This window comes from Artibeus jamaicensis, unplaced genomic scaffold, assembly GCF_021234435.1.
Source record: "Artibeus jamaicensis isolate MK-2021 breed Jamaican fruit bat unplaced genomic scaffold, CSHL_Jam_final scaffold_847, whole genome shotgun sequence".
Lineage (NCBI taxonomy): Eukaryota > Metazoa > Chordata > Mammalia > Chiroptera > Phyllostomidae > Artibeus > Artibeus jamaicensis.
In genome coordinates this window covers 16200059-16227838 of record NW_026522057.1, presented here as the reverse complement: position 1 = coordinate 16227838, position 27780 = coordinate 16200059, and the positions used below count along the sequence as shown (strand labels likewise).

Here is a 27780-nt window from a genome sequence, read left to right as displayed (position 1 = left end):
CTTGGAGGGGGAGTTACAGTGAGCACGGAGCCATGTTCTGAGAATGTAGGACTTAAAAACTTTCAATAGCGCTGTGGAGCCGTGACCCGGACTCACATTTTGCACCACGCGGGACCCTGAACTCTTGCCACCAACACCAGAAATACTTACGGGACTGATCCCAGCACTAGAAAACTTTCCACCTCACTCAAGACCGACATAAAGGTCTAACACGCATGTCCCTTTCGAAACCTTAGAACAAAGAACTGCTTCCACCATCACCCTCTAAAAGTGTACTCAAACTGTTTCCCAGGGACCCGGCGCCTAGGAAACCCGCTGCTGCCGACTCCAGAGCATGCGCAGAGACATTCGTGTGGTGGGCGTGGCTCCCTCTGGCCCTACCTCCGTCCTTTCTCCTCCTGCTCTCTCGCCACTCCTCCAGCCTCGTCTCCGCATGCGCCACCGAGGCGCGGGGGTGGTACTGCTACATCCGGGTATCCGGCGGCCTGTATCTGCGGCGGTTTTGTTTTTTTGGCTAAAAGTGATAGAGTGAGTAGGCCCCGCGCAACACCGGGCTCCGGACCGACTGCACGGCCGGGGCTGGACGTAAGTGCCAGGCGGGCGTGGGGGGAAGAGAGTAACCCCCGCAGGCGGGATAGTGCACGGACCCGGGCTCTGCGCCCTGCTGATGCTGACAGGGTAGTTGCCTGCACCTCTGGGAAGCTGCGTACTGGGCTGTGCCTTGTTGGACCGTCCCTGGCTACTTACTTCGGACCCGGTCCGGCCAGCGGTGGGAGAGGGCAACCGCGTCCGGACTTTGCCAGGCTGACGGACCGCGCCCTTCCCCCGGATTCCCAGGATCCCTGAAAATCATATTGCTTCCCCTACTTTAAAGCTGGGGAAACTAAGACCCTGTCGGTTCACACTGCGAGCTAGAGAGCTGGTTTCCAGGTCTTCCAAGTGCCATTCCACTCTCTCCACACCTAAAATCCCCAGGGTCTGGAGGGCGGAGTTTGGGCGTGAGCGTACCAGTAATGAAGCAAAGGAAAATGGACTCGAGGCGGGGTCATTGGGAAGAACCGAAAGGAATACAAACTGGCGTGCTGTTCCTCCCAGGGAAAAATAAAACGAGTGTATTTTCAAAATCAAACTTGTCCTAAAGGCAAATCAGTACTGGTTGTATCACAGTTTTGAATATTTAATTTTAAATAGGGAAGTTACAAGAGGTTCCATTGCTCCTTGTTAGGATATCATGTTTTTAGACGGTCATGATTGCAGGCTACAGAGTAGCTTTAATGGACAGGTTCAGATTCGCCGTAGGAGTTTGGGTGTTCCTTGATTATTAGCAAGTTTTACGTAATTCTGGCTTTTTCCTCCTTTGAAATGGATACTGTGGCTGTGTCTCAAGCCAGGTCTGTACAGCTCAGCTCGGAGGAATGTTTTATGCAGTTTGTTAAGACATTTTAGGTCAACTATGGTCATTTAGCAGTGGATTCTTTTTGGTCTGAATTAGTACTAATTTCAATTTTGTACTTTCTTTTGGCTGAAAAGCATCTGTGAGAATCAGAGATATTAAAAGGGAATGGGTGCTCTTTTTGTAGGAATTACTCCAAAAGCCAGGCTTGGAGAAGGAAAAAATAATGAAGTGATGTGTGTAGAAGACCTGCAGTACAGTATTTAATCTTAAGATTCTACTTATTCATTTTTCGAGAAGGATAGGGAGGGAGAGAGGGAAACATCGGTGTGTGGTTGCCTGTCACGTGCCCCCTACTGGGGTCCTAGTCCTCAACCCAGACATGTGCCCTGACTGGGAATTGAATTGCCAACCCTTTGGTTGGCATGCGGCGGCACTCAATCCATTGAGCCACGCCAGCTAGGGCAGTATTTAATTTCTTAATCTGACTGTGAAGAAATATGTTCTCAAATTGTATAATTCCTAACATATACTTTTCACCTGACTGCATGCTTTAACTCAAGCCACAGTTTATCTATCCACTGTTAGTGCTTCTGGTTTGTAAATACCAAAATCATACAATAACTTGGTTTAGAACAAAATTAATAATCATTATAAAAAGTTAAATATGTGGATATCCACATTTGTCCATATTAACTATACCAAAACCATTTTTTAAATTTTTTATATAATTACCATGTAATGTTGGTAGTTTTTGACATATAACATAATGGTTGGATATGCTTATACTTTGCAAAGTGATCACCACCGTAGTAAGTCTAGCTGACATCCATCATTGCACATAGTTACAGAGTTTTTTTCTTGTGACGAGAAGTTCTAAGATCTACCCTCTTAACAACTTTCAAATAATACAATATAATATTCACTATAGTCATGATGCTGTACATTACACCTCCAGGACTTCTTATTTTATAAATGCAAGCCAAAACTATCTTTTAAGAAAAATGCTAAATGGGGAAAATACTGAATCCAAGTTTTATTTTCCAAATTTATAATGTGGAAATTCATCAAAAGCTAAATTCTGAAGAAGTACATGTAACCAAACTACAGTTGACCTTTGTACAACATGGTGTGAATTGTGCATCTTATAGATGGATTTTTTTCAATAAACATACAGCTCTCTGCATCTCTGGTTTCCCATCTTAGGAATCCACAGATGCAGAGGACCAACTGTATGCATTGTTCCACACTATTATACATGAGGGACTTGAGCATCCTGGGATTTCAGTGTCTGCAGAGGTCCTGGAACCGTTACTCTGTGGATACTGAGGGATTGTAGTTAAGTTTCTAGAAAATCAAAAAGTTATTCTTCGATTTTTGACTGTGTGTGGGTCGGGGGAGGGGCTTGGTGTCCCTAAACCCCCATGTGTTCAAGGGGCAACTATATTTGTATTTCTACTTTTATTAAATTATTCCTGAACTGTTTTTTATTTTCCGAGAATGTAAGTCAGGTTTGAAGCAAGTAAATAGAATACTTTATTTAATTGTTTGTTTGTCTGTTTTTTAAAGTGACCTGAAGAAAATGTCAGGATTTCTAGAAGGATTGAGATGCTCGGAATGCATTGACTGGGGGGAAAAACGCAATACCGTTGCTTCCATCGCTGCGGGCGTCCTGGTAAGTATTGTCGGTCATTCGGGCCGGGTTCTTTTGGTGTGTTTGTTTTCATGTTTTAAATTCTGTATGATGTTATAAAGTCTGTACTATGTATTTTATCTTTGACCACTGAATTTATTTTAATAAATGTTGCTATTTTGTTTTGTTTATGAGAGAGTTATTCATTTCATTCCAACTCTTAGTTGAAATTATGGTTTGAAATTTTATTAGTAGAGCAGTTGATTGTCTTTAACTGCATGGTATAATAAAAGAAGTTTATTTTGTTATTATTTTTAGATATTATTTATTTACTTTTTTTTAATCCAAAGTGTGTTTATTGGGATGATTCCCCACTCACCTTGATTCAGGGTACGTTTAGTGCTGCTTCCTTTGAAGGCGCATCCTTCTGTCAGCCTTGCTTTTCCTCCTGTAGGCTGACGGGACGGTGGAGCAGCCAACACACAGAGCCACCATTCGTGCATGGCTAAGGTGGTGGGGATTTATAGCATCCTGGGCATGTCACATCCGTGAAGTAGGAACTGGGGCTCTGCACCAGGTGCTCCTTCTTGTGTTTCCTCTTCTCTTCTGGAGAGGGACGAAGGAGATCCTTTGCGAGAGGCACGTTGTCGTGGGGAGGTCATCGCTGCCAGAAAGGTTATTTATTTACATTCTAGAGGGGAAGGGAGGAAGAGAAACATGTATGTGTGAGCGATACATCCGTGGGTTGCCCTGATTACCTCTTGCATGCCCCTAACTGGGGAATCTGGCCCCCAACCCAGGCATGTGCCCTGACTGAGAATCAAATTGGCAACTTTTTGGCTTACAGGCTGGCACTCAATCCACTGAGTCACACCAGCCAGGGCAAGACAGTGTGTATTTTATACATTTACTCATTATATGGATTATGCCTCCTCTTAATGAGTAAATTAAGTTACCAGGAAGTGTTTTAGAAACAGGTCAAACTAACAGATATGATTGGGTTAACTTTCTTCTCAATCTCATTATTAAAAAAACCAAAAATAACATAAAACTCTTTTAAAAATACTGCTTAGAAGTGACTTACAATTTAAAATTGTTATTACATTGCAGATCCCTCAAGGCATCTGATAATTTGTATTTTATGATACTATGTTGTAACATGCTCCAAGTGAAGTTTAAGTAAACAAAAATTAAAGTTTAAATATCTGTTCTTTCCCTGTTGCCTGATACTTATAATCTATGAAAATCATTATCCTATATTTTCACCAAGTAATGGTCAAATATAAAACTGCTATAGAATTCTGCTCTTATAAACATAAAACAAAAAAAGCTTTGAACTTTTGTCTACAAAGAAGATAAATATCTTGACTCTATTAAAAGAGTACTTGTGTTAACCAGTAAAAATGTAATTAATAGAGTTACGGATGCATCTGCAACCTGATAAAAATAACTTGATCTGTCTGAAATCGTTATTTTAAAGCAATTGTCAGAAGACAGCATTTCCTGAACCAGCTGGGTCAGGACTGGGAGTGGGGCAGGGAAAGCAGTTACTTTCACACCCTTTTAAGCTGCTTGTTAGTATTCAGTTAATATTTTTTAAGTGTTTGCTCAGGTGATGAAAAAACATTTATGCAGTTTTAATGTTTTTCATAATATATTTGCCCTTGATAATACCCACGGCCAGATTCAATTAAGATAAATGATAGGTTGGTGTTAAGTTAAATTTAGCGTCACACGTGAAGCCATCTGTGGGCTGCACTGCAATTCATCAGAAGGAAAAGCAGAACTGCAGCCATTATTTACAACATCAAGGGAACAGCTAAACTTCCATCAGCAGCAATTACGCTCCATATTATTTTGAATGTTTTTCTTTTCAATAACTATATCTTCCTGGAGGCTTATAATATATCTGCAGCAGGCCACTCTTTTTGTCATTTGGAATCAGTCCTTTTTTTCTTTTTCCTACCATGAAATATTGTAAATTATTTCTAGTTCACCAAATTCAGATTACAGACTTTATTAGGAAAAAATAAAATGATGACTAAAATAGATTTAGAAAATAAGTTCATGTTTATAAATATTCACTGCTCTCAGACTTAAGGGTATATAATATTTAATTATATATTAAGCCATGTTCCAATTACATGTAAGAAATTGCTAGAACAGGTGCTGGCTGGTGTGGCTCAGTGGGTTGAGCAGCAGATTGAGCACTGGCCTGTGCACTGAAAGGTTGCCGGTTTGATTCCCAGTGGGGGCACATGCCTGGGTTGCCAGCCAGGTTCCCCACTGGGGGCGTGTGAGAGGTAACTGTTTCTCTAACACGACAATGTTTCTCTCTTGACTCTTTCCCTTCCCCTGTCTCTAAAAATAGATAAATAAAATCTTAAAATAGAAATTGCTAGAACATTCAAGAAAATTTGGAAATTCATTAGAAGGGATCTCTTTGGTATCTTGCTTTCTTTTTAGTCAGTAATATGTGAAGTTAATACATGAGATTTCTCCTTGGCGTCACCTTTTTTGTTTGTTTGTTTTAGTTTTTTACAGGCTGGTGGATTATCATAGATGCAGCTGTCATTTACCCCACTATGGAAGAGTTCAACCATTCATACCATGCCTGTGGCGTTATAGCGACCATTGCCTTCCTAATGTAAGTGTCATCGTTAGTGACACTTATCACATAGTTTGTCGCAAAATAAAGATGTTTTACCTATAGTTGAATGGATTTAAATTTGCGAAGTGTTACTAAGTTAACGTATTGGGCATGGTTTAAAAGTCAGATAGTAGAGGAGGACTTACAGAGAAAAGCAACAACCTTCGCTTCTTCCTTTTATTCCTTGTCCACTTCTGTCTCCCAGCTTCTCTCAACTCTCCTGTTCCTCTACTGCCTGTGTCTATAACCTTACTTTCAGGCCAGAAACCATGTGCTTTGTCTACGGTTTGTTTATTTACTCATTTCACAAATACTTGTTAAGCCTTTATATTCCCAGACTCTGCTGGAGAAACAGGAAACAGTGACGAAAATGGGAAAATCCATGCCTTTCTGGAATTTACACTGTAATGAGTAAGGCAGATAGTAACAAAAGAGAAATGAATTAAATGCATAGCATGTTAGATAATGATAAGCCCTGGTGAGAAAAAGCAGAGAAGGGAGATAGGAGATGTTGACTGGGGGTGTAGCGCTCTGGCTGGTGTGGCTCAGGAATTGAGTGCCAGCTAGTGAACCAGGGGTCTCGGGTTCGATTCCCAGTCAGGGCACATACCTGGGTTGCGGGTTGGGTCCATGGGTGGGGACGCACAGGAAGCAACCACACATTGATGCTTCTCTCCCTCTCTTTCTCCCTGCCTTCCCCTCTCTCAGAAAAAAGTAAATAAATATAATCTTAAAAAAAAAACCAGGAGGTGTAATTTTAACTCAAGTCAAGGAAGGCCTCACTAGAAAGGTGATTTTTGAGTAAAGACTTGAAGAAATGAAGAAGTTTATCGTGGGATTATGTAAGAGGATTATTCCAGACAGAACACCGAGAACAAGGGCCCTGTGGCAAGGAGACCAGTGTGACTGGAATAGAGGGTCGAGATAATAAAAGCCAAAACAGGTTGAAGAAGTGTTCCAGACTGAGGAGACTAAAGAGACATCAGACACTAGAGTATATCTCATGACCCTGGGCAGGACCTTCCCTCCCTCCCTCCCTTTTCCAAGATTTTAATTATTTTTAGAGAGGGGACCTGGCCCGAAACCCAGGCACGTGCCCTGACTGAGAATTGAACCAGCCACCCTGCAGGACGGCTGTCACTCCGCTGAGCCGCACCAGTCAGGGCTGGACAGGATCCTTTTGCTGTTAAGAGCATTAATGGGACAACTGGGGAACTTGAATAAGCTCTGAAGATTAAATAATGGCAGTGGTAATGAGTCATTGTTCATTTCCTGATTTTGATTTTGATGATTGTATCATGGTTCTGTAAAAATGTCTTGTTTGTGGGAAATATATATAATTGTAAGTCTCATTTGTAGGTAGTACAGTTTCTGGGGTTTGGGGCATCATGTTGACAGCTTTTAAATATCAGGGAGAAAATTTATTTGACCTGTACTTAGAACTCCTCTGTGAATTTGAGATTACATATAAAAGTATTAATAACAGAGATCAAGTAGAGATTGTTTGAAAATGTGAACAGTTCAGACTAATAGGTCAGGGTCATGGCTGTCTGATGGGAAGTTACAGAGTTTATTCAGATGGCTCAGCAAGAAGAAACAAGAACTAAGTACCACTAACGTAGGATCATCTGCATTTTAAAAAATATGAAGTTTATTTTAAACTATATTTTATGTGCCAAGTAATTTAGTTAATACAGAGGTCACTGAAAAATAATTATGACTATTTTGATCGTTCTAAAATTTAGGTTTGAATGAATTGAGACTTTATATTATTGTCAAAAATTAGGGTTCATAATTTAACACATTTATTGGACACCTACCATGTGTCAAGCCCTGTGCTAGGCACTGAGAATAAAAGTGGGAAACAGCCCTGGCTGGTGTAGCTCAGTGGATTGAGCACGGGCCTGTGAAGCAAAGGGTCACTGGTTTGATTCCCAGTCAGGGCACATGCCTGGGTTGCAGGCCAGGTTCCCAGTAGGGGACATGTGAGAGGCAGCCACACATTGATGTTTCTCCCCCACTCTTTCTCCTTCCTGTTCCCTCTCTCTAAAAATAAATAAATAAAATATTTTAAAAAATAAAAAGGGAAACAAGGTAGACACGGCCCCTGCCCTTATAGAGCTTACATTCTAGTGGTGTGTGTAATATATATAATGTTTAACCATTTAACTTGATAAATTATAAACATTTTCCCATTTTAAGCATTTAAAATTTTTTTAAAGGATGCTTCTTAAGAAGGCAAGGCCATTTCAATTTGGAGTGGTGCTCTGTGAAAGTCAGTGAAAGATTTTTCACATTTGGAACACCTATAAGGAACTGAAAAAAAGTTTTTCCATTTGAATATCTTTGCGTTGAGTGTGTCTGATACGTACAAATGGAAAACTAGATAGGCCCAAGCTACAGATTGTCCCAATCTTAGCAAGATAAAATTTTGAGAATTTTTAAAAATCGAGGTATAATTGACTCTTTTAAGAATTTCACTCTGACATTTAAAAAATGTCAGAATCATAGAAAAGAATTGTTAAAACTCAGATTGCTTAGCCCCATACCCAGAGTTTCTGCTTCAGTAAGTTTGGGTGGGGCTGAAGAATTTTCTTTTAATAATTTTCCAAGTGATGCTGATTCTGCTGTTTTGGGACTTGCTTTAGAGGGTATTTGATTGAAGGGACTTACTTAAGGTCATATGAATCTGAACCTGAAATTTGAGGAACTCTGGCTTCTTGTATCTGGTACTTTGATGTCATGGGAAGTCTCCTCTTCGAGTCAGAGACACTGATTTCTTGATTTTATTTATACAGGATTAATGCAGTATCTAATGGACAGGTCCGAGGTGACAGTTATAGTGAAGGTTGCCTGGGTCAAACAGGTAAGTAAGTGCAAACAGTAAGTAAGGATGTGTTTACCACGTGTCCTTAAAATGAGAATTATACATGGAAAGGACCCTTGTCTGATTCCTTCAGATCAGGGATTGGAGGGGGGAGTATCTAGAGCAGAGGCTGTGAGTCCCAAGGCACAAGGTCAGAGTTGGCTTCATAGTACAGAATAGGCAGTTTTGAATGTATAATCCTGTGCGATAGTGAGCAGATACAAATGTATACAGTAAAGGACAAGATATAATGAATATATATGCAAAATAGAACTTATAGTACTTTCAGCTATACTATATAAGTCATTTTCTTCTCTTTTTTGCCAGCCTTATTTGATTGAATCAGCATTTGAAAATAGTTTAGAATCACAGATTTTAGTGTCTGTTTTAAAATTTGGCATCCTAACCATTCCTAAGAGTACAATTTAGTTGCGTTTAAGTACACTTGCATTGTTGTGCATTTGATCTCCAGAACTTTTTTTATCTTGTAAAGCTGAACATAATAGAATTTCTGTGCTTAGATTCATGCCGGCCCTTCCTCCTCGATGGAGGAACTCATGGTCCATGGACCTGACTGTCAAGCCACATGCCTGGGGCAGGCAGGGCACAGGACACTGGCGCAGCTTCCTGGAGTCCAGTTTGCACACAGATTTTAGGGGAAGGACATTATTAAGTGATTTAAATGATAAACTGAAAATATTACATTTATATACAAATAAATTTGGATATGGGCAAATTGCCAGTTTTTTGTTTTTGTTTTTTAATGAAACAGGAGAAACTACTTGTCAGCTCTGGTCGATGTTTTCAGACTTCTTGGTTCACTCTCTTCATAGCTGAGCTTAAGTAGAAGAGGTACAGAAACACTGACCTACTGTAACCTTGCAGACTCTGAAGGAGTGGGTGCATGCTAGCCGCTAGCATTGGTAATTGGACAGTAATAGCTGGAGGTAGGACTGGGATGTGGCCATTGCATCTGTAAATAAAAGGTGTTGGCTAATGAGGCTTTGGGGGTTCAGAGACAGTTTTATTTGTTTTAATATCACATCTATGAGCAACAAGTTTATTTTATAAATACTGTTTTATGTTTTGGATATGAAATCAGAAATTTATATATAGCATTCTGTTTGCAGTGCTTCATTGAAGGCACCAGTGTTTTTATTAAAATTTATTTGTGCTAATTAAATAAACTCAGAATTCATTTTAGGCAGTCTAATGATACCATTTATTTTATAGCATATTTTCATAAATATTATAAAATGTGATTTAAGTCCTCCTCTATTAACAAAATTTTAATGCAGCTTTCCTAAGAGCCAACCACAATAAATTTGAATTTATTTTACTGCCTGACTTCCTGGAAGGTGAAATATGGTAGTTTTGAGATTCACATATTGCTGAATATGAATTTAATTTTTTGTTAAATATACCTATGTTTTTGTTTGAAAGTTCTCTTGAAGGAGTTTAAATTTTGCAGCACAATTTCTAAAAATATATGGAGAATGAGCCTGCTAATATGGTGAAAGATACTTTGTGGGATTTTTATTGGATGATTGAGAACAGTTTTTCTTGGTGTGCGTATTTAGGGAAAGTAAATATAGGCAATTAAAATACGCAGACCGGCCAACAGGCCAGCGTCTGCACTGTTGAAAGATGCTTAGCACGTCTCCTGGTCTTCTGATTTTAGATTAATGGCAACTATACGTTTTTTTTTTTGGCTCTTTGTTTTCTTTTTGAAAAGTGCATTGAACTGACCTCTGTCGAATGAGAAACAATCCTGGTAAAATGTTGATTCTTTCAAGGTGCTCGCATATGGCTCTTCATTGGTTTCATGCTGGCCTTCGGTTCTCTGATTGCATCCATGTGGATTCTCTTTGGTGGTTATGTTGCTAAAGGTAAGAGAGCGCAGTTTATAGTTCCCGTCGACGAAATACTGAAATTGAGCATTAAAGCTGGTTATTTTATTATTTTATTTTTACTTTTTAAATACATTTTATTGATTATGCCATTACAGTTGTCCTATTCCCCCCTTCATTCCCCTCCACCCTGCACACCCCTCTTCCACCATTCCCCCCCTTTTATTTATGTCCATGTGTCACAAGTTCTTTAGATTCTATACTTCTCATACTATTCTTGCCCTACCCACTGTCAATTTTCTACCTACTGTCTGTCTATGCTACTTATTCTCTGTACCTTCTCTCCCCTTCGCCTTCTCCCACTCCCCTGTTGGTAACCCTCCATGTGATCTCCATTTCTATGGTTCTGCTCCTGATCTAGCTGTCCTCTTAGTTTGAAAAGCTGGTTATTTTAGAATAAAGTTTTTTTCATGCAGATAGGCCAGCTACTAGCAATGCATTTATGCCTAAGAACTCCCCTCTCTCTACCAGTATTTTGTTTTGTTTGGTATGTTTTTAGTATCCCTGTCCTCTGTATTTTTTCTTCTAATCTAGAACCTGGAAGGAATGGGACACAGCTCCAATCCTTGCTCTTCTTTGGCTTCCAAAAACCTCAAAAGCACAATATATATGTTCTCCAGCTATTTGGCAGGTTTTGACTTGCTGAGTAATATCCATGGAAAGCTCTAACATCCTAGAGCTGAAACTAATTGAGCTAATAAGCCTTCCCGATAATGATAACATCTCCTTTTAGAAAGAAAAATGAATTAACATTTAGTGTGTGTCTGCTTTATGAGGCCAACTTAAGACAAGCTCGGGAAAAGGCCTGCCTTTAGATTCTTGGCTGAAATTTCACCTGAGGGACACCAGAAAAATATGAAAAACCACTTCATGTTCCAAGTAAAGTTGACTCTGCTTATCAGAGTAGAACTACAATATTAATGATTTGTAAAAACTGGACCAGTAGCTCATATTTAACCCTTTACTTCTTTGAATAAAATGTGATTACTGAATTAAAATGAGTTTCCTGAACTTTTATTAAAATCATTTAAGTTTTATTGTTAGGAATGATAGGCATTTAAAAATATTTGTATTTTTTTCTGCCCTGGCTGGTGTGTGTGGTTCAGTGGATTGAGTGCTGGCCTGTGAATTGAAAGGTAGCTGGTTCGATTCCCAGTCAGGACACATGCCTGGGTTGTGGGCCAGGTCCCTGGTTGGGGGCGTGTAGGAGGCAGCCAATCAGTGTATCTCTCACAAATCAGTGTTTCTGTCCTTCTCTTTCTCCCTTCCCCCTCTCTAAAAATAAAGTCTTTAAGATATATCTCTTCTATTAAAATATTTATATTTTATTTACTTTTTTGAGAATTTTTTCAAGGGTGTATTTGAGCCAAATTGAAGACATGCCAGGAAGCAAGATCTCAAGTGCTCCCTGTATAATTTATTATTAAAACCATGTTACCAAAAATGTAGAAAAGAAAGAACTGAAAAAGAGACTATAATAATCTTACTGCTCTTAAGTATTTTCGCATGTCTTCTTTGGTCTCTTCTGTTTTTTATGTACTTATAATTGTAGAATAAATAAAATTTTGGAGTCCCACTTATGTTAAGTAGAGAACTACTTGACATAATACGTTAAGTAGTTCTCTTGTTGCTAGAAAAAAATCTTTGCTACCATCATATCTTAGAAAGAAATTACTTTTTCTTTCATTTGAATTGATAACACTTGTTCATTGTAGAAAACTGAGGCCACAGAAGAGCTGGGAGACGAACATACAGTTCCGATCACTCTCCTCACCCAGATGTGACAACGACCACAGAGTTCCTATTTGTAGGAAAACGTTTCCCTCATAGAATTTTTTTTAAATTTTTTTATTGATTATGCTGTTACAGTTGTTCTATTCCCCCCTTCATTCCCCTCTACCCTATCCCCCCATCCCCACCGTTACCCCCCCTTTAGTTTATGACCATGTGTCTCCATTCCTTTAGATTCTATATTTCCCATGCTATTCTTGCCCCCCCATCTATTTTCTATCTGTCTATGCTACTTATTTTCTGTACCTTCTCCCCCCTTCTCCTCCTCCCACTCCCCTGTTGCTAACCCTCCTTGAGATCTTCATTTCTATGTTTCCACTCCTGATCTAGCTGTCCTTTTAGTTTGCTTTTGTTTTAGGTGTGGTTGTTAATAACTGTGAGTTTGCTGTCCTTTCACTGTTCATGTTTCTTTAACTTCTTTTTCTTAGATAAGTCCCTTTAACATTTCATATAATAAGGGTTTGGTGATGATGAACTCCTTGAATTTGATCTTATCTGAGAAGCACCTTATCTGTCCTTCCATTCTAAATGAAAGTTTTGCTGGATAGAGCAATCTTGGTTGTAGGTCTTTGGATTTCATGACTTGGAATACCTTTCCCTTCTTGCCTGTAAGGTCTCTTTTGAGAAATCTGCTGACAGTCTGATGGGGACTCCTTTGTAGGTGACTGTCCCCTTAGCTCTTGCTGCTTCTAGGATTCTCTCCTTCATTTTAATTTTGGCTAATGTAATGATGATGTGCCTTGGTGTGTTCCTTCTTGGGTCCAACTTCTTTGGGACTCTCTGAGCTTCCTGGATTTCCTGGAAGTCTATTTCCTTTGCCAGATTGGGGGAAATTCTCCTTTATTATTTGTTCAAACAAGTTTTCCACTGGTGGCTGTTCCTTTCCCCCTTCTGGTACCCCTATAATTCGGATGTTGGAGCATTTAAAGATGTCCTGGATGTTCCTAAGACTCTCCTCATTTCTTTGAATTCTTGCTTCTTGACTCTTTTCTGTTTGGCCATTATTTGCTTTCTTCTGGTCCACTCCATTGATTTGAGTCCCAGTTTCCTTTTCATTGCTATCGGTGTCCTGTGCAATTCCATTCATTTCAATTAGTTTCGCCTTCATATATTTGTCTAATTTGTCGGTATAATCAACCAGTTCTGTGAGGATCCTGATGACCAGTTTTTTAAACTGTGCGTCTGAGAGTTTTGCTATTTCTTCATCGCTTAGATCTACGGGCTCTGGGGCTTTGAGATCTTGCGACATTTTTGGTCTGTTCTGGCCCTTTAAGTGTGAGAAGCGGTGCCTTGGACTCCCTGGTCGCTGGGTTGTGACGCTGTATGTGGGGGCGTGGTCAGAGCGGGGAAATGGCCGCACCCTCTGCTGTTTCTCACAGCTGGGTGAGGATTAGCGTCTTAGATGGTTCACCTGGGCCGGGCCACTCAGAGTCGCTGGGTTATGACGCTGTATGTGGAGGTGGGGTCAGAGCAGGGAAATGGCGGCGCCCTCCACTGCCGCAACTGGCCGCGGGACGTGCCCGGTCCAACTGCCCACTCCCTCGCCTGTCCACCCTCGCACAAATGCGCAACCACAGTCAACATGCAGCACCGCACCCCCACTGTCTCCCCCGCGGTCGCTCGCCTGGTGGCTCGCTCGGTCCCTCACTAGGTCCAACCCTGCGCCTGGATTCCGCGCGTCTGGATTCCGCTCCTGAGTCCGGCTGGCCGAGTCCTCCTGTGCAATCCCGCTTCACCAGCCGCTGGTTTCGCCCCTTACTGGTCAGGTTGAAGAATTTGTTGTTAACGGACTTCCGAAAAGTTCAATTTTCCGTGTTCTGGCTGTGTTTTCTGTTGCTGATATTTAGTTGTCTCTAAACTTGGTTGTGTGAGAAGGCACGGCACATCCACCTATGCCTCCATCTTGGCGGAAGTCCCTCATAGAGTTTTAAGACTTTTTTCGGAAGGCTTTGGGAGCCAGGCTATGCTTGGAGAATCATCGGTAGCAGACCTGTAATTTTATAGAGTTGCCTTTCTTCAGGGGCTCTATGATAATAGCTGTATTCTAGTGATAATAGTTACTTAATGTAGAATAATGTGGTCTTGTCGTGAAGGCCTACACAAATGAGCTATGAGCTGTTCTGGTAAAACCAGAATAATTAAAAGCTGTTCTAAGGAAAAGTTGACAGTTCATCTCTTCTTCATGCCTTGATTCATCAGTTAGTGAGCAGTTATTGGCAGCCAATAGTGGAAATGTGTGAGGATTTTAACTTCAGGATAAAATCGGAACAAAATGTCCCTCTGGCCGTCGTGCCCGTCTCAACCACTCTGTTCCCCCAGAAGTGCAGGCCAAAGGCCCTGGGGGTCCTGGCCGTGGAAGGCGACCCCTCCTCCCCACGGCCCCTCTTCCCCACCCTCCACAGCCATGGGCAGCAAAGCCTGCTGGCCCCGCTGTTCAACTAGGTCTCGCATCGGACCACTTTTTACCTTCTCCCCCGCTCCCACCCTGGTTCAGTGTGTGACAGTCCCCTGCCTGATTTTCTGAAACAGACTGTTCGCAGGCTTCTGCTTCTCCCCTTGGCCCCTTTAGCCTACTCTCAGCACTGCAGCCGGAGGTACCCTGTTAAAATAAGTCCCCTCCAGCGGCCTCTCACCTCACTGGGTAAAAATGGAAGTCCTTGCAGTGACTGCACGGCCCTGCAGGCCCCACCACCCAGGGCGCCCCTCGCGTTTCTCTTGTCTGTCCGCCTCTTGCTTGCTTTCCGTTGCCCACGTGACCGTTCCTGATGCTCCGCTGTGCTTCCGCCTCAGGGCCTGTGCAGCTTCACAGGCAGCTGCCGTTTGGCTGCTTCTGTGTGGCTCCTGCCCGCACCTCCTCCCTGTCCGTAGTCAGTGTCACCTCATGGAGTCTCCTGGCCGCTGGTGTGGGATCACTTTCTGTGCCATCATTTGCCGCACTTCCTGTATCTTTTTTCTCCTCCTTTGTTCTCTCTTGTCTGGCTCCATGAAGAAACCGTTTGCCTGTTTTGTTATTGGCTGTATCCTCAGCGCCTTAAATAAACAGGGCTGAACACAGCGTGCAACTCAGGAGGTACTTATTAAGTGAACGAAGGGGTCTGTCAATGACCAAGTCAGTTCTAGACTCTGTCATGGGCGTCATGCCGTTTAATACTCAAACTGCAATCACCAGTAACATCAATTAGAACTAATGTTCAGTATATTATCAGAAACAATGTTTTGAGATGATAAGCCTCTAAATTTTTTTTTTTTTAACAGAAAAAGCCATAGTATACCCTGGAATTGCTGTATTTTTCCAAAATGCCTTCATCTTTTTTGGGTAAGTTTGTTTTGCATTTTTCATCCTCCCTTTCTTTTAAATTCTTTTTTCATAATAGTTTCTTTTATGTCATTTATATATTTAGTTGCTTTATTTACCCCCATCCAGTGCCCCCTCCCATGTTATTGTCATAAAATATGAAGCATGAGAGAGATTTTTAATATATGGATTAGTTTCCCACCAACCTGGGAAACATACATTGGTTTTTAAAATTGCCACCGCCACCCTGGCCGGGTAGTTCAGTTGGTTAGAGCATCGTCCCGATCAGCCAAGGTTGCAGGTTCAATCCTGGGTCTTGTATTTACAAGAATACAAATAGATGTTTGTTTCTTTTTCTCCTCCCCCACCTTTCCTTCTCTCTTTCTCCCTCTCCCTTCTCTCTAAAATCATTATTTAAAAATAAATAAAAATAAATTTTAAAAGGGAAATAAATTGAAGAGAGATCTGCTCAAGAAACAGGAGTTCTTTACAAAAATAAAATCGCTACCACCTCCCCTTAATGAAGAACTGTGGTTTGTGTCAGGTTAGTTATGGAACATGAACAGTGTTCATTTTAAATCTGTATTTCTAGCAGCTGCTATTAATGAAAAAGCTGATTTAACACCATTTTTCCTGAAAACTTTGTTTCTAGATGCGTTTTATAGTTCTTTCTGTCCTTGGCGTCGTTAGAATTTGTACGTGATTTCTGAGGTGCAGTGGAAAAGCCCTAACATTTTTTATCCTCCTGATGAATGACAAAAGATTAATAAAACCCCTAAAAACCTTAATACTTTTATTAACAATCTTCTCTGATGTTTATTTGTTCCTGACACTTAGGGCCTGCTTTCTCCTCTACCCTTAGCCTTCTATTCCTCACACCCAGAAAGGCTAAAAAAAAAACCCCAAAACACCCAAACTTTTGTCCTGTGCATCAGGAGGTTTTTTGTTTTTGTTTTGTTTTGTTGTAAGATTGTATGTATTTATTTTCCGAGAGCAGGGGAGGGGGAGGGAGAGAAACATCGGTCGGAGCCTGCAGCCCAGGCCTGCCCCTGACCCGGATCAGACTGGCAGCCTTTCACTTTGCGTCAGGAGCTCCTGACTCCACTCCATGGCTACGTGGCTGACGGTGGGGAACCACCAGCCATCTCCACGTGCCAGGCAGTGGTGTTTCTGGGGAGAGATTTTCAAAGAAGTCCTCATCCAAAACAGTTTTCAAAATTGCTATATTCTAGGACAGCCTGTTTGAGGGCTTTTCTTTCCCTCTCCCTTGCCACCCCCAAAAGGAAATAGAAGCCCCATGTCTCCATGAACCATGCATGAAATGTTAATTCATAGTTGCTCTTCAGTGATAGTCAGCTGTTGGTATTCACACTTAACTCCATTTCACCACCAGACATTTTGCAATCTTACAAAATCAGTTTGGAAATAAGAAAAATGTGAACTTACATGTGGCAAGGTACACAGCCTTTTGGGTCATGCCTCGTGCCCTACAACTAGTGGGGAAACCTCAAAAGAACTTAAAAATATATATTCAGGCCACCGATTTTATGCAGAAAATAATAATGATCAAAGTTTATTGAGCAGTTATTATGTGCAAGGCACCATTCTTAGTGCTTTACATAAGAGTTCTCAGTTAATCCCTGTAACAGTCCTGCAGGTGGCGCTCTCATATCCCTATTCTACCCATCAGAAAGCAGTCACAGGGGTTAGATCATTTGTTTGGGATCATGCGGCTACATTTGCACTGACTCTAGGGTCCAGACTCTAGCTGCTATGATGTCGAAATTTGAACTTTGGGATGAATTCACTTGACATTTTCCCCCTTTTCTGGGTCTCCAGCTAGTTGTTTAGTATTAGTTCTGTTACCTTCCTTTTTTCTTTTTTAAATAATGCAACACCGTATTTGAAAAACACAATATGGGTAACCTTACCTCCTAACTTATGAAATAAAGTTTGGGTGAGTTTATTATTTTGTAGGGTGATGTAGTTTGTGTTTATGAGAGGGACAGTGTTGATATTTAGCATTTCTTTTCCATTCAAGCTGCATTGTTGAGGTTTGAGAATTTTAAAGGTGACTTGAGAGAGAGAGAGAGAACATCAGTTTGTTGTTCCACTTATTTATGTATTCATTGGTTGCTTCATGTATGTGCACTGACTGGGGATCAAACCTGCAACCTTGGCGTATTGGGACAACACTCTGACCAACAGATCTAACCTGCCAGGACCAGGCGTGAGCACCTTCAAAGACGGACCAGGCCTCCTGAGCTCACTACAGCACTCTGCACAGGGTGGACGTGGTCAGGGTAACTCAGTGCCTTGTGGCTTCAGGCAAAGGAAGGTAGTGAAACAGGGGCAGCGGCTGGAGTCAAAGGCTTCAGGATGGAGTGATGGGGAGGCGATTTCCTGAGAACCAGCCACAGAGACTGACAGCAGCCTTCTTTATTTTAATCATTATTTACTCTGGCAAAGATAAAGGATAAGTGCCACTTTGAGATGCTTTTGGCCGAGAAGTTACTGTGTCACAGCAGGGAGGAACAAAGCAATGAGGAGGAGGATTTGTGGGAAATTTTTAATCTCTGCCAATGAGGGAAGAAACACATAAGTTCACTCAGTAATTATCACATTTCACAAAACCTTAGCAACTAATCACTGATATTATTTCAGATTAGTTATAATTATATGCAACAAGTTTGGTTAATTTCTCATTTGTTACTATTATACTTATTAGATCTTAATACTGTAAGGAAAGCAAAATGAAATGCAACTAGCGACACCATCTGACAGTGCAGGAAGGACTGGCCCTTGCCCAGGAAACCTCATTGCCATTTACATCTGTTGACTCATGTTCACAGAGTCTCTTTTAAACCACCTGGGGCGCAGAGCCCCCCAGTAACTAATTTGGGGTCTGCGGTGTGTGTGTGTGTGTTTGTTTTGCAGCATAGGTCTGATATTAACTGGTGGAACAGAGATCAAATTACCTTTTCAGGTTTAAATCCTTTATAAATAGAAATTAATGTATTTCCAAGAGAGACTGTGACTGACTTCCAGGTTCCGTTTTTTGTTTTCATCGAAAGCAAGCAGGGTTTACCTTTACGGAGGCCAATGAAACCAGTTGTAAATGGACAGTGACAATTGGGGACTGCACCCTGAGTGTGCACTGGCAGCTGGAGAACAGACGAGGAAACAAAGTGAAAACCAGCACGTGCCACTGAAACCCTACTCCTGTCTTTGGTTTCTCAGTCGCACTGTTGCCCACAGCCAAGCCCTGCTGCGTCTGCCTCTGAATCATCTTGAACCTGTTCTCGAGACTTTTGTCCGTTTCCACTGTTTACATTCAACTGTTGTCATCCCTTCCTCAGTGGTTCCCTTCCCTTGGATCCAGTTCTTATTGTTGTTCATTTTTCTCCTAAAACGTAGCTCTCATCCTGTCAGATTCCGTTTTAGAATCGTTAGAACTCAGAGCTGTCTATGGAGGAGATCAGCACTAGTGGTTGCCCCGCCAGATTCTGCCCACAATGCTGTTTTATTGAGCCTAGACAGCACTTTTTGTTTTACTGAGATGATATTTAAAATTTAAAAATCAAGAGATTTTACATAAAAATCTGAATTTTTGGCTTTTCTTGAAAAACCAGAAGATCTGGCAACCCTGGGCCCCACACAGCAGCCGTCCGCTGGAGCCGGAGAGTTGTCCCTTTACATAGGGGTGCGTCTCCGCACAGCCCTGCCTCATTCATTGCCTGGGGCTGATTACCACTTGCCCCCTTCAGTAGGACATAGAGGCTGGCCCCTGCTTGCTTGCCTCCCTGCCTCCCGCCTCCTGCCTCCCTGCCTCCCTGCCTCCTGCCTCCCTGCCTCCCTCCCTCCCTCCCTGCCTCCCTCCCTCCCTCCCTGCCTCCCTCCCTCCCTGCCTGCCTGCCTCCCTCCCTCCCTCCCTGCCTCCCTGCCTGCCTCCCTCCCTCCCTGCCTCCCTCCCTCCCTCCCTCCCTGCCTCCCTCCCTCCCTGCCTCCCTGCTTTCCTTTTCTTTTTGGGGAGGGGAAGGAAGGGAGAAAGAGGAGAGAAACATCAATGTGTGGTTGCCTCCTAGGTGCCCCCTACTGGGGGCCTGACCCACAACTCAGGCATGTGCCCTAACTGGGAATTGAACGAGCGGCGGCCCTTTGGTTTGCAGGCTCACACTCGATCCACTGAGCTACACCAGCCAGGGCTGGCACCTGCCTTCTTGGCTCATTGAAGGCACCTAAGGCCCCTGTAGGCAATTAGCCACGCTGGTCAATTGGTTTACCAGATCCTGGCCATCTCATTCCATATCCTGGTTGTTTCGTAAACTATAATCTAGCCATATTGGATTCCTACTACACCTCAGATATATGTGAATATCTTCTTATGTATATAATTGCAATCCTGCCCCTCTTAAACTGAAAGCTTTAAGACAACTATAGCTAATATCTCTACCTAAACCCTAGACTGTAAGTTCGTGGTGTGAGAGCATATTCCTGACACACTGATCTTCTTCCTGGCCTTTTCCTGAGGCCCCATGGTCTTTTATTCCTCTTTGCCTTTTGATATACTATTCCTACTTCCTAAAACATCTTCACCTTTCCACTACTTCCTGTACATAACCAACGTCCCATTTGAACCTCTGCCTGGCCACAGTTTGTATAGTATTTCCATCTGTGTAAATCCTTTTCTAACACATTCAGACAGGATAAATTCTCTGTGTTTCTGTGCTCCCTTAACATTTGGCATATATACGTCTCCCCTCTCCCTCCCAAAACTTATCACATTGTGTCATCAAGGATGTGAGAAGCTTCACTGTATCTCATTCTTACCTTTACTGCCCTAGCACCATGATACTCAAAAAAGGTTTGTTGAGTCCCAGCTGGCATAGCTCAGTGGATTGAGCACAGGCCTGAGAATCAGAGGGTTGCTGGTTCAGTTCCCAGTCTAGGGCACAGGCAGGCCTGGGTTGCAGGCCAGGTCCCCAGTGGGGGACACATAGGAGGCAACCACACATTGATGTTTCTATCCCTCTTTCTCCTTCCCTTCCCCACTCTCTAAAAATAAATAAAATCTTAAAAAAAACAAAAACCAAAAAAGGTTTGTTGAATGAATTTGATAAAAGTCAGACATATAATGGTTACATAGTAAGCATTGGTTAACTTTTTAAGAGTGACACAGGCCCCCATATTTCCAGTTAAGGGTGTGGGGAAGCTGTTGATACATAGCACAGCTGGGCACTGTGGTAGGTTAACTGCCTTAGAGCGATCAGTTTCTGTTTGAATAGTCCCCTGGTTGTTTTCATACAGCTCATCGGTTCTTCCTTGTTGCTCGTTTCCCATGCGTCCGAATCTCACGTGTCTTTTTCTAAACTTAGCTAGCTAGTCATGTGATGTTTCTCATTTTGTTCACAGAGGACTGGTTTTTAAGTTTGGCCGCACCGAAGACCTGTGGCAGTGAAGACAGCTGGTTACCGCTGCTGTACAGAGGCCCTGCGTGGTGTTTTCGTTCTTGTTTTTGGTTTTTTTTACTACTCACTCCCAATTTTTTGTAATGCCATTTCCTAAACTTATTTCTGAGTGTAATCGCAGCATCAGATTGTGTGATACTAAAATCATGAGAGATCCCTATTTAAATAACAACAAAAATCTATTGTGGTATGCATTTGAGTAACTTATAAAATGTTGAAAAATATTTCACATGAGTAATTTTTATTGTTTTATCATGGTATAATTTGTAAAAATAAAAATAAATTACAAAAGAAATAGTGGATATACCTTATGTGAGTATTTGTTGTATCCAAGGTTCAAAAGTGCCCCGAAGATGTGTTTATTTAAACGTGGGCTCTTCTTTGTCAAATATTAGTGAAACACAAACATTTTCTTGTTTTTAAAAACTATTCAGTGGTTAGGAGTCTGTTTTTTAATTGTTTACACTATTACAGATGTCAGTGTTCAAAATTCTTCTCACTATACTTTGTGTTTTAGTTGTGCCAAAAATTCTGAAAACATTTCAGTGTGAATAGCTGTCAAGGGTCTCCCAAGGGGTGGGTGTGCATGTCGGAAGAGAATAGCTCCTGATCCAGCCACCAGGCTCCTCAAAAGTGTCCCTTCTGTGCCCCTGATCTGGCGAGGGTGGGGGAGGTGGTTACGACTCAGCTGTGACACGTGGTTCTTGTGGGGACACGCAGTCACTCCACATCTACCATTGATGGAAAGAAGAAAAGCACAAGGACTTGACACTGGACTCAGGTGACAAATGTTAGTTTGATAATAAGTTGGATTCCATGTTTCATTGTATCTCTGCTGAACCATTGAGCTCAAAATAGACCAGCCAGGTGAGTTATATTTATAAACATTAACTACTGGGAATTCTCAGAGTGTGTTCCTCTTTGGAATTCTGCTATCCTCCAGGCTCCCCACCTCTGCAAATGGGGTTTTTTGTTTTAAGGAACTAGGTAATGATGGGATATGTGTTCTTCAGACGTACAGCATGAAATGTTTTCTTTCATAAAACTTACTGCAGCTAGCCCTTCATTGAACACAAAATGTCTCTCCGATGACTTGCCTGTCTTTTCCATGCCAACCATAGTTACTGCCCTGTATGCAGGACGTTTGGATACGGCCTGGTCATCCGGATGCTACCCGAAGAGGTGCTGCTGCTGTCCTCCCGCAGGAATCAGTCTGGGAGTGTTTAGACCCACAGGATGTGAGAATTGGAGGGGGTCTTAGAGGCTGAAGCCCGTGTTCTCTTTTTACAGATGAGAGACCATGGACGTTGAAATGATTTCCTGAAGGTCATGAACTAGTTTTTTCACGTTGAGGCAGTGAACCTCCACGCCTTACCAGTGTCTTTTCCTACAGTTAAATTCGGGATGTGCTCAGGGAATAAGAACTACCTTGAAATTGCTGAAATAAAAACCTGATGTCTGCAGGACTAAACATAAATGAGTTCTTAACTTTGCCCTGGCTGGTGTGGCTCAGTGGATTGAGTGCTTGCGTGTGAAACCAAAGGGTTGCTGGTTCAATTCCCAGTCAGGGCACATACCTGGGTTGCAGGCCAAGTCCCCAGTAGGGGGCGCATGAGAGGCAACCACACATTGATGTTTCTCCCCTTCTAAATAAATAAAACTAAAAAAAAAAGTTTTTAATTTCCCTACTTTTTATCTGCTCTGCGGGTGTAGACAAGAGTTAACTGGGTAGGTTACTTTATTAAGCATGAAAAAAGATCTAAGAATTGTGAAAATTTAACCAAAATCTTAATTTTATGTTGCCTGCCCCCAAGGAAATACTGGTAGCATCATTTTTAATGAAATCAAACATTCATTTAAAACTTACAAAATCACCACTTAGACAAGTTCTTAGTCCTTTATTTTAAATACCAAATCTGTCTCTGACCTTATTTTGTTATACATGAAGGACTGCAGAAAGGAGTGTGCCGTGCGCACACACGCAAAAATGTGGGCAACGGTAGAAGAACTCTCTTGTGTTTTGGAACAGGCCTTATTTTTCTTGGACGCTTTTGCTTAAAATCCAACAGCCAAATGAGGAAACTGTAAAAGCAAAGCAAACATTGTATTACAGACAAACCCTCTACACTTAAAGTTTGTACACATACTGATTCTGGCTTGATGTTTTGAAATTTACATTGACACATGTCTCATAAAATCTGAACTGGAAGAGTTCCTAGACAGACCTCGTTTTGTACAGCCCTTCACATGGAGCATTACTAAATAATCATCTGGCTGTATTTGAACACCTCCAGTGATGATGGACTCATTACCATGTAAAGGAGTTCATTTCCCAGAGTTCAAACTGCTCATTTACACCACAACACCCAGTGGGCCTGGGTACATTCTCTGGGGAAGCACGGGAAAAAATCTTTTCTTTCTTCTGCATGACAGGTTTTTAAGTGTATGGAGATTGTTCTTAGGTCACCTTTGAGTCTTCTGCCAGCTGAATGGCTTCTGAATTCTCCAGTCATGCCGTATTACAACATCACTGCTCATGAAGTTGTTCGGATCACCGAATTCTAGAATTGCACCTCAGAGTAGCGAACGAGTGTGGGGTGTTTCCCGTGGATCGGTGTGCTGACGCTTCACACACGTTCGCTCCTTTAAATCCTTACCCCAACCTCGTGAGACAGCACTATTGTTACCTCCACTTCAGAGATGGGGAGACGGAAGCTCTAAGAGATCACAGAGCTAGAGTGGCGGAACCCAGACCAGTCTGAATCCAGCACGTGGACTTCGATCTCACTGTACAAATGAGGGAACAGAGCCCCAGAGAAGTAAAGCAACTTGCGTGCGGGCACCAGCCTACAGGGGTGAGCTAGGACTGGGATTCAGATCTGCCATCCAGAACAGTGCTCTGCACTGGGCCTCTCCAGGTGGGGGAGTCACCGGCAGGCTTCTCCTGTTTTCCTGCTCTGCCTGAACAGTGAGCTCTCGTTTTTTTGGCTGAATGAGCGCATGCTGGGCCCTTACTGTGGGTAGAACATTTACATTCAGTCAGAAGCAGGGGTGATAGGGTGATAAACGTCAGTTTTGAGAGTTTTGCCTAAAACAGCAGGAGGCACTCTTAACACATTCTATCATGTTTTTGTGCCAGAACAGTGGTGGTGTTTATAGTTCTTGGCAATAACATTATTTAAAAAAGAAACTGCAAATACTGATTCAGGAGCCGGCGGAGGACCTTCGGCACGTGGCAGTCATTTCAGAGTCCATCTCACGCACTTCATCGGACCATTGCACTCAACTCTAGAACATTCATGTCATCGCGTAAGTTCCCCGTGGAAACCTGTCGGAGCTTCCAGCTGCCCGAAGGGATGCTTCAAGGGGCTGTAGCTATCTCTCCTCCCTCTCTTCGTCCACTCTCTGCTGAGCTAGCTAGGTTGCTTCCTTTCCTGCTCTTGCTCTCAACATTCCCCTCGCGATGCCCTTCACTTCCTGTCGCTTGGCCAAATCCAACACAACTCCCGGTGTTCCATTTTCCCTGACCTCCCCAAACTCAGGACCAGCTGTAATTGATCCGAGCTGTAATTCCTCCTCCTCTGATTCTTCGAGCAGCTGCTGCCAGAATCACTCTTTTAGTACTTAATAGGAAGAGCAGTGCACATGGAAAGAGCCAGTCCTTCAAGGTGGTTGAAGCCGTAGTTTCTCTATTTATACCCCGACACAGTACTCAGAGCAGACGCTTAGCCACGGTAGTCCTGCAAAAACAGTTTCTTTCTTCAGAAAGGTTCTCTGTGGAATTCATTTTCATAAGTGGATATCAGTGGGCCCTTGTGCTCTCGAAAGCAAGAAATAAAATCCCTGGTTTATTAAACTGAAATAAAGAGTTGAAGGAAGCAATTTATTCTCTTAGTGAAAGCACAGGAAAAATTGTGCTGTGAACTGAGTCTTTGTAAATCAGCACCTGGGTTAGGGTCGTTGCAATCTACAGGGAGACAGAGAATGAACGGACACAGCTCTTTGAGGCCTACAACCCTGTTTTACATAGAGTTGTCTCTCCAGCACTTCACACAAGGACTCTGTCACATTTTAGGGGACACATCTGATGAAATTAGGGAATGAACAAGTGCCTCTTACCAGAACCATCCAAGGGTGAGTTGGGTGCCCCATCCTGGTGAGTGCCAGGCATGGCCTGGACAACCAGGGACAGGTGTGTCCCTTCCACCCCCCAGAAGAAGTCTGATTCTATAAAATTTAATAAGGGCATTCAGTAATGTTTAAAGTGTGTTTCTGGATGGTTTACAAAAAAAAAAAATCACTCCTGGATTTATCAGCTTTGGAACTTCTAAATTCTGTCTTCTGTAATGGATATTTGGCTTTTCAAGTGTAAGATATAAGTGCTAGACTGCTGAATGAATGCTTATACTCAGCTGTAAGACAGGAAATCAGAAGACTGGGTGGGGGAGAAATAGTTCTCTGGTGGGCACCCCCTCCCTCCACACCCACACACTGTGTCCTTGGGGCCAAACGGATACCAACCCAAATTCCTCCCCTTCCGCTTACTATCTCCGTCATTCTGGACAAGTTACTCCTGGTCTTTAAAATGGAAACACTGACTCTTGTGCAGGGTTGTTGCAAAGATAAGATCAGAAAATTTTAAAAGCATCTAGTACAAAAAATGGAAACAGTAGGCTTGCAAAAAATAACGAGAGCTAGTATGCTTACACATCCCTTCGTGTTTGGCTAAACACCTAGTAATAAACTTTCACATCCATATGGTGCTTTGCAATTTACCCAGTTACAGACGTTATTATCTCATCTGCTCTTCAAACAATCCGGTGAGTGAGAACAAAGATTTCTTACTTGACCAGTGAGAGAGGGTGAGAAACTTGCCTCCTTGGTACCTTGTAGAGCGGCGTCTGGGATCCAGGCCTGCTCATTTCTGGTACACTCTCTGCTGCCGCCGTGGCTAGTGTTAGGTGGGGTGCTCCAGATTTCCTTTACTGATTCAGCAAATATGAATAGCAACTCAAGTAATTGAGCTCGATATCTGTCCTGATTGTGGTATCCCCGGTTGGTTAGCAGAGTGCTTGGTATTTATATAATAGTTGCTCAATAAGTACTCGGGGAACGAATGGGTGGATTTAACTGGTTTTCTGAGTCCTTTCACTAAATTACCCAGCTTTTCTGCTAGAAGGGTAAGAACACGTGCAGGGCATTGAAAGAGACTTGCTGTCGGGACCAACGACTATAGAGAGAGGAAGCAGGTTACGCACAACCACGTGGATGGCTCTCAGAGTAACTCGGAGTGAAAGAAGCCAGATGAAGAAGAGTATATACCGACTGGTTCCATCCATATAAATTTGTAGAAAATGCAAACTACTCTATAGAGACGGAAAGCAGGTCAGTGGTTGCCTGGGGGTGAGATGGGGTGGGGTAGGAAGGGAGTAGTTCCAAAGACGCAAGGGGAAAATGCCTGGTGGTGATAAATACGTTTGTTATCTTGATTGTCTTAATGGTTTTCATGGGTGTTGAATAGATTTGAATGTATCAAGTTGTAGACCTGAAATATATGTAGTTCATTGCCTTTTATACCCACAAAGCCATTTGAAGAAGAACAGGAGGAAGGAGACAAAGGAGGAGAGAAGAGGCAGGCTCTCTCTGTAGGTTCTCTCTGTTTCGCCCCCAGGCCCAACCGCCAAGGCCCACGGTAAAGATGGCTCTCCGTCCGGATAGAGCTCAGTGTGCCGGCTCGTGGGTGGAGTGCGGATGGGCCTGGGACTCTGAAGGCCTGCTTCCGGGTCGTGCCTCTGCCACCCACAAAGTATGATGCTGGGCATTAGCCTGGCCTCTCTTGGCCCCAGCTTGCCATTTGTAACAGGCGGTATAGATCCCTGCTTGCCCAGCTGACCTCAGCTTTGATTGGGAGATCGCGGATGGAATGATGGTGACGTCACTCCGTCACCCGGAGTGACATCATAGTGCTCTGTGAACTACGAGTGCAGGTCAAAGAAAGGAGGGCAGTGGGGCGACGTGTCTAGCCCAGTCACAACGACAAATGCTACAGTGTAACACAGACACTCTCGGTCCAGGTGACTTGTTCGAGCTCTGTGTCCCTGGGCTAAATGACCCCAGACTTCTGTTCTATAAGTTTCCTTGTGTCCGCCAGCTGTAATTCATCCAAGCTGTTCTAGACTCAGTTCTGCTGCTCAATGAGAACTCGGTCAGTCCTGGCTCCACTCTGAGCGTCTGTCAAACAAGGGATTAGACCTGCTGGCCTCCGTGGTCCTCTGGTCTTGCATTCAGAATTCTAGCACCTTCATGTCAAACTATTTGCCCACTCCGATGACTCCAGGTGGAGAGAAGTGTGGCAAGAGTCCGTTCTCTTATCCCTGGACTTCCATGACTTGGAGGCATCAGGGAAATGGTAGCTTTTACCGCCTCCCTGCCCTCCCCGCTTCCCCCCATCCCCCCCATCCCCCCATCCCCCCCAACCCCCCCACCACACATGCACATCATGGATTTGCTCCTCCCCCCCACCCCGTGGTCTTTACTTCATTTTCACGTGTTTTCACTTTACTCTCATAAACACCGAATGAACACGAAGGCCCAGATATCTTTTTAAGTTCATTCACTCAAAAATCTATGACATTAATAGGTTAAAAAAAAAACTTACCTCCCAGAAAGCTTGGTCATCAAAATATTTACCCACACGAGGTGCTCTCCATATTCTGAGGTTTAAGAGTAAACCTGTGCAAATTCATAAGTAAATGTTCAACATTTGGAGCACAG

The 27780-nt window shown here is 42.7% G+C and overlaps 2 protein-coding genes and 1 pseudogene across 2 annotated transcripts in view; 1 reads left to right on the top strand and 2 right to left on the bottom strand.

Annotated features, from left to right (window-relative positions):
- The first annotated feature begins 437 nt into the window (after nt 1–437).
- On the top strand, nt 438–21301 carry TMEM50A (transmembrane protein 50A). Its single transcript, XM_037135930.2, has 7 exons — nt 438–585; nt 2963–3068; nt 5561–5673; nt 8475–8542; nt 10339–10431; nt 15499–15559; nt 20951–21301. Exons 2-7 carry the CDS (start codon nt 2976–2978, stop codon nt 20994–20996), a joined length of 474 nt encoding a protein of 157 aa, XP_036991825.1. The 5' UTR covers nt 438–585; nt 2963–2975; the 3' UTR covers nt 20997–21301.
- Nucleotides 3275–3678, bottom strand: LOC128626677 (40S ribosomal protein S27-like; annotated as a pseudogene).
- A 1593-nt stretch (nt 21302–22894) lies between the features above and the next one.
- Nucleotides 22895–27780, bottom strand: part of RHCE (Rh blood group CcEe antigens) — a 34088-nt gene continuing 29202 nt past the window's right edge. Inside the window, exons 9-10 of the mRNA XM_037135977.2 lie at nt 27665–27738; nt 22895–23088 (exon numbers count right to left, since the gene is read on the bottom strand). Of these exons, the coding sequence (XP_036991872.2) occupies nt 23062–23088; nt 27665–27738 (101 nt within the window). The 3' untranslated portion in view covers nt 22895–23061. The remainder of the gene's footprint in view (nt 23089–27664; nt 27739–27780) is intronic.

Bases quoted from the DNA above. Each gene is read 5' to 3' on its own strand.
- TMEM50A (XM_037135930.2), top strand. From the start codon at position 2,976: ATGTCAGGATTTCTAGAAGGATTGAGATGCTCGGAATGCATTGACTGG. The intron at 3,069-5,560 runs GTAAGTATTGTC...TGTTTGTTTTAG, and splicing joins CCATCGCTGCGGGCGTCCTG to TTTTTTACAGGCTGGTGGAT. The intron at 5,674-8,474 runs GTAAGTGTCATC...TTATTTATACAG, and splicing joins GCGACCATTGCCTTCCTAAT to GATTAATGCAGTATCTAATG.